The sequence below is a fragment of the Hylobates moloch genome, unplaced genomic scaffold, assembly GCF_009828535.3.
Source record: "Hylobates moloch isolate HMO894 unplaced genomic scaffold, HMol_V3 SCAFFOLD_19, whole genome shotgun sequence".
Taxonomy (NCBI): domain Eukaryota; kingdom Metazoa; phylum Chordata; class Mammalia; order Primates; family Hylobatidae; genus Hylobates; species Hylobates moloch.
The window spans coordinates 19,203,076-19,214,856 of record NW_026652294.1 but is presented as its reverse complement, the minus strand read 5'-3'; the positions used below and the strand labels follow the sequence as shown (position 1 = coordinate 19,214,856).

General features: G+C 47.5%; 1 protein-coding gene across 5 annotated transcripts in view; it reads right to left on the bottom strand.

Moving 5' to 3' along the window:
* The window catches only part of LARGE1 (LARGE xylosyl- and glucuronyltransferase 1), a 640,944-nt gene continuing 629,163 nt past the window's right edge, over positions 1-11,781 (bottom strand). For all 5 annotated transcript variants that reach the window (XM_032139623.2, XM_032139621.2, XM_032139622.2 and 2 more), the window contains 3 exons: positions 9,556-9,702; positions 3,988-4,183; positions 1-1,551 (listed from right to left, as the gene is read on the bottom strand). In XM_032139623.2, coding sequence (XP_031995514.1) covers positions 1,354-1,551; positions 3,988-4,183; positions 9,556-9,702 — 541 coding nt within the window. In that variant the 3' untranslated portion in view covers positions 1-1,353. The remainder of the gene's footprint in view (positions 1,552-3,987; positions 4,184-9,555; positions 9,703-11,781) is intronic.

Sequence of the window (11,781 nt, the reverse complement as noted above, 5' to 3'; positions counted from 1 at the left end):
TGGGGAAGAAACAGTCTGTACTTTCATTTATTAAATGCAGCTTTCGCTGGTCACATTGCAACTCAATACAAACAGCCCAGCAGAGGGTAGGGCATTAACTCTTGTTCTCATCAATGTAAACACAACATTAATATTGAAGATTAAAGAAAATGGGTAAAAAGTCCAGTGTCTCCTCAATCTGTGTGAAGGTGAAGGTGGTTGTCTACCCTTGGACAGGTCCCAAAGGGAGACTGAGGTTGTCACCTCTTCCCATCCACAGTGAAGCAGGCAAGAACCAGAGGAACCCAATCACGTTCTTCCTGTACGTCTCCAGATGGATACGTGAATCTTCAGAACTGGGCTTGCATGAATTATTAAAGTTCTTCTAAAGGCCTGAGAGGTTCGTACATTGCATGTGCACTGAAATAGTTCCTTCAAAGCCTTTTCCCATGAATCAGTCTCTGCCAATAGAAAATGTGACCGGTGTAAAACAGTCAGCCCTCGTAATTCCGCAGTCCCCATCGTAGCCCCTGGATTCTGGACAGTAGGGAGTTCAAAGTCACGGGAGCCTCGGTGATCATCCTGAAGGAAGCTGCCCATGTTTAAATATTGGCCGAAGATGCTTGACCTCCTTCCTGGGCCACTGCTGATAGAGGGTGGTTGGTAGAGGCAGCTGATTTTCCTTTAGAGCCTCAAAGGATCAGATTTTCTATTCTGGATTGCCAGCCCCCAAAATAAACAAATAAAACCCCCAAAGAAAAACAAATAAAAACAAAACAGGAGTGACTTTGGGGATAAGGAAACCCATCAACCCCACCTCCAGGACCCTCTGGCTACAATATCCCCATCAGATTTTTCCAAGTGGTTGGTTCAGATCACCGGTTTGCCCTCCGTTTGAATGCCCAGCTACATTGCAGGGCAAAGGGGACAGTTTCCACTTAATAAAGACAATTTCACTTCTATTTCCTGGGATGAATAACCCCTAGCACCCTGACTTCCCTTTCTCCCCAGTTATGATGGGAAGCATAATTATTAAAAAGCAACCAGAACCTCCTAAAGCCCTGCCTTGATCTTGTGGCTTTGCTGTAAGATGATAACCCTTTTACTTCCTGTCACCCCTTGATTTCTCATTCTTGAAGAGACTCATCTAGGTGGGCCGCATATCTAACCTCTGGGAATGCAGGGTTGTGGGGCAGAGAGGGACTGGCTGGATCCTTGTCCAAGGTCTCTGTAGTGAGGGCAGCTTGGCTGGGCCAAAGAGATAAAAACAAACCAAAAAAGCATGGCTCAATTTTGAATTTGAAGGCTGGGCTCCAAACAGCGAGTGGCACTTCCCCTACAGCATGTCTCCCCCTAGTGGTGGGCTTCTTGGTGCTAGCTGTTGTTCTCAGCTGTGAGATACTTCAGGGCAGCAAAGCCGTAGCGGCGGGACATGTCCTGCTGAAACTCTTCCTTGAGGGTTTTGAGACAGATGCGGTATTGCTTGTCGGAACGGAACTTGGTAATGTCGAAGCTGGGGGCATGAGGCATGTGGATCATGTAGGCGTTGGGCAGCACAATGAACTCATACTCCTGGAAGAAGACAAGAGCAGCGTGAGAACCTGCCAGAGCCCGGGGTCATGCATGATGAAGGCCCAAGCAAGTGACTGAATGGCTAGTGAATGAATGACTTGATAATGGCACCCACAAGCAGGTGGCACATGGACAGCACGATAGCTTTGGAGTGGGGCAATTCAGGGCTCTTTCCATGACCTGGGACCAGGAAAATGGCTTCTCTGAGCCTTCATGTTCTCATCTATAAGGTGGAAATAATAATATCCTTGAATGATGACCAGGACGGGGAAGCCAATACTGTATAAACAGTGCTGAGACGAGCTCATAGCCTTGAAAAGGTTTCTTGATAAATAGATGTGAGCTCACACCCAGTGGACACTCTAGGATGACAGACGCCAAGGGATATCGTCTTGCTCGATTAACTGACATCTGTTTATGATTCCTCATAGGACTTGACGCGACCTGTCAGCCTCAACAGATGAGTGCAAAAGAAGGCACACAAAAAATGAGAGACACGATGAAATAAAAACAAATGTTTCGCTGGACCTAAGCTCACCAAGAACAAACCTCTCCCTGACACATCTTTATTGCAGGTCACACTGTCACCCAGTATCCTCAACTTGGCAGAATACAGCTTAATACTCAGGCCAAAAATAAAAGGCCTCTGAATAGCCAAAACAGGTGACCCAGATTTAGGTCATATCGCTTAGAGGAGAACTCAGCACACTTTCACTCAGATATATTTACTCTCATTTTGGACATATTGTCTGATAAGCTTTTGTTATCTAGTTTCCCAGCCCAGAGCGGATAAGAATAAACTCAGGGAAAACTGGCATGGGGAAAGGTGGCTGTTATAGGTAGAACAATACAACAGCAGCAAGAAAAGACAGTTGCTGGTGAGGAATGAGTGAGAAAAACCATCAAAAGAAAATGTAAGATCTCCCAGAGCTGAACTGTCTGGGACATTTAATGGAGGGACAAAGAGCCCCACCAACCGCACTAGCCCCATGGGTGTGGGTGTTATTACCTGGTAGGTGTGCACTCATTATTTCCTTAAGGTACTGGAAAAGGTTAAGAGTATGTTTGGGACATGCTATTCGCAAAAAAAAAAAAGAAAATATGCAACGTATTTTCAAGAATTCTGTCAAAACTGTCCAAAACAAACAAAGTCCAGGTCTCATGGCTGGAAAAATTAACTTTCTTTGAACCAGTTCATCTCACAGCACTGCTGGACACATGAACATGACATTCCTTTTAAGCAGAAGCTGAGGCTGACTGAACACTGTTGTCTGTGAGTAGCACTCTGCTCATTCAAAGTATTATAGAAAATATGGATACTGACAGCCCTGCTTTCTGTTGTTAAATATGGACATGATTCTAGAACCTTCTATCTGCATCAGTGGTTCTCAACCCTAATGCTTCTCAATCACCTGGGACTGCTCTCAAACGTATTGGAACTATTGGAAGCAAAGTTCTCCTGGTGATTCTCATGAATGGCCAGCGCTCAGTATCCAACCTTAGCTTTTTCTGAATTGGAGCTGCTCTTGTTGAAAAATCTTTGCACTGTGCACCAGGAGGAGAGGTCTTGGAGAAGGGCATACAAAAGAAAAGAAAAAAAAAAAAAAAAGGCTGGGGCTGGAGGACCGAGGAATCCTTCTGCTAATTTAACCAGAGCAGTTTTGCTTTTGTTTGTTTAACACAGGGGCTGAAAAATTGGAGCATGTCTGGTCCATTTCATGTTTTTGTAAATAAAGTTTTATTGAAACAGCCACACCCATTTGCTTAAAGACTGTCTAAGACTGAACTACAATGGCAGAGTTAAGTAGTTGAAAAGGAGACCTGCAGGTCCCATAAAGCTCAAAACACTTACTATCTGGTCCTTTACAGAAAAAGTATGCTAATCCTTGGTTTCACCTACTAGAATTCTGTAGAAGATTCATACTTTGAAGTAGGAGCTCAATACATATCAGTTGGATGAATGAATTCGTGATTAAACAGTCTCAAAGTCACCACTCTTTTAGTAATGATGGATGCATCTATAAATCTTTTAGTAAAGGGTGGAATAACTAGCTGCATCTTAGCAGCATGCTTTGTCGTGTATATGGAACTCTAAGGATGCTTCGTGTCTGTTACGTGACTCAAAGACCAAGTGATGAATGGTCACATTTGCTTGTCTTCATCATCAGGTTGGGTGAGGATGAGGAGGTGAAATGGTTTGTCACAGGAAACTCACGTTTACCTGGGTCCTGGCCAAGAACCCAACTCTCACCCAAGGGTTGAGGAAGGCGTAATGGTTTGGGATCAAGAGCCTGAGGATCAGTACTACAACTGGTCCTTGAGCATATCTTGTTCCCTCTTAGCTCTCCGCTTTCTTGTCTCCAAGGATCCCCTAAGCTCTAGGATCTAGGCCTCTCCCCCGTCGATCGCACCAGGTGGATGCTCCATTCTTCTCACCTGCACATCCAGCTCCATGATATGAGCCACTTTGTTCCAGCCAAAGCCTACAAACCTCCGGTCGTACTCCGGGCAGTCACGTCTCACGACAACGTACGGCTCAAAATCAGCCTCCCATTCGACCCGGTAAGGCGTGGTGGCGGTCCGCCACTTGGCGAAGTTTGTGGGTGCGTGGCCTTTCGTCCAGACGTGGTACCTGAGACACACGGAGAAAAGCCACTGGGTGGAGGGAAGGAAGCCAAACTCTCCAAATGCAGCCGATGTAGAGGAAGAAGGGGTGTACACTGATGTAGTCCTTGGGTGAGTTGAATTGTCTCCCTCCCAAAAGCTCTGTTGAAGTCCTAACCCCCGGTACCTGTGAATGGGACCTATTTGGAATCAGGATCTTTGCAGATATAATGAGGTTATGATGAGATCACAGTGGATTGGGGTGGGCACTAATCCAATATTTGTTGTCCTTATAAGAAGGGGAAAATTTAGACACAGAGACACACAGCAAGAATACCATGTATAGACATCGGGAGAGATTGGAATGACGGGTGCATCTATAAATCAAAGATTGCCAAACACTGCTGGCAATCACCAGAAAGAGGCCTAGGACCTCAGGGAAGAAGCATGGACCTGCCGACAGCTTGATCTTGGACTTCTGGCCTCCAGAATTGTGAGAGAATAAATTTCTATTGTGTTAAGCCATCCAGTTTGTAGTATTTTGCTGCAGCAGCTACAGGAAACCCTAATTCCATCTGCTATCTGCACACTTCACTAACGAGGAGATTCTCACTATGAAAAGGAACTCTTGGAGGGCTCCATGTCATTTCTTGGGAATTGACTGCAGGTCAGCTTGTGTAGTGATTGCTGCCAGAGGCCACTGTGGTAGGAGTATCAGATGGTCCCTCATGACTCTCACTCTGTCCAATGCTCTCCCCTTGGGGCAGAACCTGTGAGTATGTATGTGATCGCTCCTGGGATTATGGTACATTATATGGCAGAAGGGATTGTTATAGATATAAATAAGGTTACTCACCACTTTACTTTGTGTGAAAATGGGAGATGATTGAATCATGTGACCCTTTAGACCTGGGTCTGGAAGAAAGCAAGGAGCTATGTTGGGAGCTGCCTATGGGGGCCATGTGGCAAATTAACTAGACTCTAGGAGAGCAGTCCCTGGCCAAAAGGCAGCAGGAAAATGGGACCTTAGGCCTAGGAATGAAAGGAGTGAAATTCTGCTAACCACCAGTGATCTGGGAAGAGGAGAACTGCAGATGGATGGTCTCCATCTCTTGACCTCATGATCCGCCCGTCTTGGCCTCCCACAGTGCTGGGATTACAGGCATGAGCCACCATGGCTGGCTGGGTCACCTCTCTTATATGTCCCTGTCCCCCACACTTCCTGGCCTGTTGAACGAGTACTCAACAATTGTGCACTAAACTGAGTGAATGAATGAGTAACCTAACAACATGAGAGGCACCTGAGACGGGCCCATGTGTGGGATGGCAATATGCCTCTGGAAGCTACAGAGAGACGGCAGGAAGCTGGGTGTCTAGTGAAGGAGTAGACGGGGCCCAAGAGAAGAGTTAAGAAAAGGAGTATCCAGAGCTAGAAAGAAAAACTTCATGAAATGAAAACAAGACAGAAGGGTGGGAACCCAAAAGCTTAGCTGCAGGGAGAGACGAAGTGGAAGTCTGGGTTCCATCTCATCCTGTGGGCAGGCTCTCCGAAGCAAGGGAGGCGCTAAGTGAGAGTGAGTGTTCCGTGTGGCCAATGGGACACTTTCTCGCAGGGAATGCAGCTGCTTCCTTCTTTTGCTTTTCTACCACTGAGGCTGGACTCCCCCCAAACCCTCAGGGAACTGGCCAGTGTGGCTGAATGGGCATTGGCCAATGGGTGGGCTTTGATCAAGTTGTGCTGTTGGGTGAGACGACCAGGCTAGGGGAGGGCAGGAACTTGAACTTCAGCTCCATCAACACAGCAACTTCCATCAAAACCAAAGCCACTTAAATGGAAGAAAAATGAAAGGTGAAGCAATGCCATTTTCATGGAGTGTGGAAAAGGGATATTGCGGGAGATGTCAATCTCAGGTATGATCCAAAAATCAGGCCCAGAAGCAGTTACTTTTCCATTTGTGAACTTGCTGAACGGGCAGTCTTGACACCTGATGTCTTTGACAGAACTGGCACAGCACAGCTGATGGCCGTGAACTTGTATGAGGTTTAAAGCACAGCACAATGGAGCCATCAGGCCAGGGTTCAAATCCCACCTCTGTCACTTAGGAGCTGAACGCCTTGCAGAACAAAATGCTTTAATTAGGCGTTAATTTCCTTTTGTGTCAACTGGGGAAAATAATACCTATCTGGTTGAACTGCCAAAGAGCTTAAATGAGAAAACGTAAAGAGCCTGGTACAGTATCGGCATCTAAGAGGAATTCAATAAATGCTAGTTTAACAAAGTGGTTAAAAACAATGGTTCTGGAGGCTGCCTGCCTGGGTTCGAATTCTGTCATTCAACAGGTATGGGTACATTAACTACTTGGCACCTTTGTTTCCTTCTCTTGGCAAAACGTACATAGCAATATCTACTTCATAGATTTGTGATGATTATGTGACTTAATTCACATACAGTACTCAGAGTAATTTCTGATATATGGTAATTCCTCAAAAAAAAAAAGAGAGAGAAAATTCTCTTTATTATTTCTCCTTGTTTGCTTCCCAGATATGATGTCAATTCCTGGTGGTCTTGCTCTCAGTGATATTGACAGCCATGTTATTGGTCATCCATCTTTAGAATCTAAACTCTTGGACAATTATAATGTGAAAAGGAAAGGAAAACAACAGGGGAGATGGCGCCATTGTACTCTATTGTAGGGACAGCTGGGTCAGTTCTAGTCATCTGGCTGAGGAGGAAGCTTTGATCAGTTCAGCCTAGACACTGACAGCCTGCTGAAAGGCTGGGCAGCACAGGGTGCAGTCAAGTTACAATGAACCTCTCGTTAAAACAAGCCCCAGGCTGTGAATGACCAGGCCAGTAGACACCGGACTTTGAGTCTTGCTGTCTGAGGCTAGCAATGCCAGGTAGCCTCCTTCCCCGCTAAAACAGGGATGGGAAGATGAGAGAGGTTTCCTAGGTATACCTTACAGGATGCTACTGGGGAGAAGGTATTTGGGGCACTTTGCTTTAAGCAGTGGTTCTCAAACCTGAGTATGCATTAGAATGATCTGGAAGACTGGTTCCAACTCCAGAGTTTCTGATGCAGGAGGTTTGGGCTGGGCTTGAGCCTCTGCATTTCCAACAAGTTCCTAAGTGATGCTGAAGCTACTGGTCCAGGGACCACATTCTGGAGCCACCGCCCTAGAGGACTTGTGGGGTGTGGATGTTTTCTCATTGCAGGTGTGGTAGGGAGCAGATTTAGGCTGCTCAGAGGCTGAAGAGTTTGTTATTTTGAGAGCAGGTGACAATAGCAATTTCTCAGAGACAAGGGCTGTAATTTAGCACTTGGCATGATGGCTTGCAAGCTGCTGGCCAGAGCAGCAATCATGGACACAGCAGGCCACATCCCAGCTCTTGTGGCCACAAATGTGGCTGTGAAATGCGTTCTCAGTTCACTGTGGTATGAAGATGGTGGGAAGGATGCCTTGGAAATGTGTCAGGTGCTCAGCCATCAAACTATGGCATCCATGGGAGACTTAGATTAAGGTTTGGTCTGCAAGTTTCAATTTCGAGGAGCAAGTTTTTACCCCGCATCTTTAAACCCTGGTTAAAAAAAAAAAAAATCCAGGACTCAATCAGTAGCCAGATGGTATTCTGACTAAGAACACAGGTTCCTCAGACCTGGGACGAATCCAGGCTCTGATATTTATTGGCTGAGTGTCATTGGGCAAGTTATTAAACTTCTCAGAGCCTCAGTTTCATTATCCATGCAATGGGGATAATAGTATCTGTCACATAGATTTATTGTGAGAATTTAATATGTAATCACAGTGCCTGGCAGATGCTAAGCATGCAATAAGTGGTAGTTATTTCTTTCAGAAAAGAAGGAAGGCTTGGGTTGGGTGGGGGGTTACTAACTCTTCCAGGTCACTTTCCAGAATTCTGGATAGAGGAAGAGGCCTGGAGTTTGAGTCCTGGCTCTACTGGGACCTCTCCACTCCTCAGTTTCTTCATTTGTATAAAATGTGAAAAATGATAGCCTCTGAACTGTTGAATGAACAACCCATCTCATAAAGTTATTTTCACAAGATAAAGTTTGAGGAAACTTTCTAGAAATTTCTAGAAACTTAATCGTGGTATGAAAACCCAAGTTATTAAGACTATAGTGTTTTCAATAAAATTCTGATGGTCTAGAAAGGTATGCTTTTTAGCCTCAAGGAAGTATTGGCCATTCTGGCATCATTCACAATGGTGGCCTCACTTTAAAACTGGAGCAGGGCCGGGCGCGGTGGCTTAGGCCTGTAATCCCAGCACTTTGGGAGGCCGAGGCGGGTGGATCACCTGAGGTCAGGAGTTCGAGACCAGCCTGATCAACGTGGAGAAACCTCGTCTCTACAAAAAAATACAAAATTTGCCAGGCATGGTGGCGCATGCCTGTAATCCCAGCTATTCAGGTGACCGAGGCAGGAGAATTGCTTGAACCCGGGAGGCGGAGGTCGCAGTGAGCCGAGACCACGCCATTGCACTCCAGCCTGGGCAACAAGAGCGAAGCTCTGTCTCAAAAACAAACAAACGAACGAACAAACAAACAAACACACACACACAAGCAAACACCTGGCGCAGGCAGAAGCACCAGCCCTCTCTTCAGACTGCTCAGTTACGGCACCCAGCAGGCTACCTACTTTCCCCTGGATCACTACATGTAATGCTGCCGCCTGTCCCCAGGACACGGAACCTGTTCACACCTGTGCGGTGGCACAGACTCCTGGGACACTGGGGACAGGTGACAGGGCAGCTCCCTTGCAATGTTCCTGCAGTACTCAGGGGCCTGGGAAAGAAGGAAAATCAGGGTTCCGTTTGCGACGGTCACTTGGGCAACAGGAAAGCTGGCTACCACATGTGCTGGGTCACCTTGATGACTTGAAGTTGTTGACACAACGGCTACACATCCCCCAGGCCTCAGGGGCTCAGAGAACAGACCACTCATACCACAAAGAAAAAGGAAAACCAGCACCATGGTGCTAATGGAATGAAACCCACCTACCAGATGAATGAATGGACAAGCACACAAAAGAGATAACTCGGCGCCAGGAGATGGGAGCAGGAACCTAAACTGAGTTTAGAAGAAAGGACAAACAGAAATAAGCTAAACCTTCCTACCCTTCCACCCTCCAAATATGCCTGCCCTTCCATCTGAACACATAACGTCTATTATCCATGCACAAAAAAGTACATAGCACGTACCGGCACGGGGAGAGGAGGGAGATTACAAGGACGTCGTCTGGAGAAAGCGGTGCTTTCCTGGCCTCACAATGGACTAAGGCGAGCAACAAACTTCCGGATCAATAGCTTTGGCGTCTGGGTTTCCCAGGAGAAAGAAGGCCTTCGAGCACCTCCAGAGTTCAGCAGCTAGAGCCACTCACCTGAATGTGAAGAGGGTCCCCATGTCCAGCATTGACAGCAACTCCGCTTTCGACTTGGGGAAGGACAGCCGGTAGCGCAGTGTCTCGAACGCGGGGACAATCATTGCTTTCTTGGTGTTGGCAAGGTCAAGCTGGATGACAGACTTCCTGAAAAGAGGGGACAGGCAGAGAGACAGAGTCCCTGTGACACCAGGCCAAGGTCTTTCCTCCGTGAGGGCAGGGTGGTCATTGGCCCAGGGAAGTGTGGGAAAGAAAGCTCAGATCATCCTCTAAATTAAAGATGGGGAAACTGGGCCGGGTGCCATGGCTCACGTCTGTAATCCCAGCCTTTGAGAGGCCGAGGCAGGCGGATCACTTGAGTTCAGGAGTTCGAGACCAGCTGGCCAACATGGTGAAACCCTGTGTCCACTAAAAATACAAACAAATCGGCGGGGCGTCGTGGTGCACACCTGTAGTCCCAGCTACTTGGGAGGCTGAGGCACAACAATTGCTGGAGCCTGGGAGGCAGAGGTTGCAATGAGCTGAGATCATGCCACTGCATTCCAGCTTGGGTGACAGAGATAGATTCTGTCAAAAAAAAAGGGGGGGGGTAGAAAGAGAAAGAAAAGAAAAGAAAAGAAAAGAAAGGAAAGGAAAGGAAAGGAAAGGAAAGAAAGAAAAAGGAAAGAAAAGAAAGAAAAAGAAAAGAAGGAAAAGAAAGAAAAAGAAAGAAGGAAAGAAAGAAAAGAAAAGAAAAGATGGGGAGCCCTGGGAGGCAAAGCATGTTGCTAAACACTTGGGGAACCCAGCGTGGAACAGGATCTGCTGTCCCCGAGACAGAGAGCTTGGTCTTCCTGGAGAATAAAGAGAGGGCAGACCAGACTGAGCGGCTAGGAGAACCTCCCACACGTTTTCAGTGTGTGCTCCTGCCAGAGTCAGGCACAGAAGGAAGGCTTCAAAGGACCACAGGGGTTACAGCCCAGCCTGCTTGGTTCCCTGGGCTGGTCAATCACTCCTACTGCACCTCTGGTCGCACCAGAGCAGGTGGATAGAGAGCCGATGAGAGAATCACCAAACTGGGCACTTTCAGGTTCCATTTCAGTGACTCCCCAACTCCTTGAATTCTCCAGACTCCAAGCCTTTAAAGTAGCCAGAGCCACCCTAGGCAGCCAGTGCTGGTAAGACAGAGCTCTGGTAACCCCCCTGGGGAAAGGTTCTCCAAAGTCTTGCCTTAGTGCCTGGCCTTCCACTCTGCTCCTCTGAGACCTGATCCTGCACGCCCGGGTTTGTCTGCCTTTTCCCAGCTCTGTGGCTGTCACTTGGAAAGGGAGAAAGGCTCATGGAGGGCCATACATGGCCAAGCATCTAGTGCCATATGGCATGAGGCTTTCTTTTTGTTTTTTGGAGACGGAGTCTTGCTCTGTCACCCAGGCTGGAATGCAGTGGCACGATCTCGGCTCACTGAAACCTCAGCCTCCCGGGTTCAAGTGATTCTCCTGCCTCAGTCTCCCGAGTAGCTGGGACTACAGGCGCACGCCACCACGCCCAGCTAATTTTTGTATTTTTAGTAGAGATGGGGTTTCACCATGTTGGCAGGGTGGTCTTGATCTCTTGACCTCGTGATCCGCTTGCCTCGGCCTCCCAAAGTGCTGGGATTACAGGTGTGCGCCACTGCGCCCGGCCAGCATGAGGCTTTTAATAAACACAGACTGGATTTGAACCCTGGCAAGGTCACTTTATGAGTCCTGCCATCCTGGGAAAGCAATTTAGCTCCTCATCCCTAAAATGATGGCAATAACATCTACCTCCTGTACACCAAACAAGGTCATATACTGCCACTTGGCACATCTGGCCGGGGCAGGCATGCTGTGACAAGTGGTCACTATTATACTGCAGTGCTATCACGACTCCCTGGCTTGGACATTTTGTGATCTCTCTTGGCCAGGACCTAGGAATTCATTCTGGCTCCTGCTTGGACACTGACCTTTGGGTCTCAAGGTCATCATGGCTGTCTGTTTCCATCTCTGAGATAGAGAAAGCAGCCTTTCCTGGGGAAAAGGTAGGCATTGTAAGGCATTTTGAAAAACCACTGAAAGCAGCAGCCCTCCGTGGCCATAAAACTGTCCACTGAAGGCTGGGCACGGTGGCTCACGCCTGTAATCCCAGCAGTTTGGGAGGCTTAGGCAGGCGAATCACAAGGTCAGGAGTTCGAGACCAGCCTGGCCAATATGGTGAAACCCTGTCTCT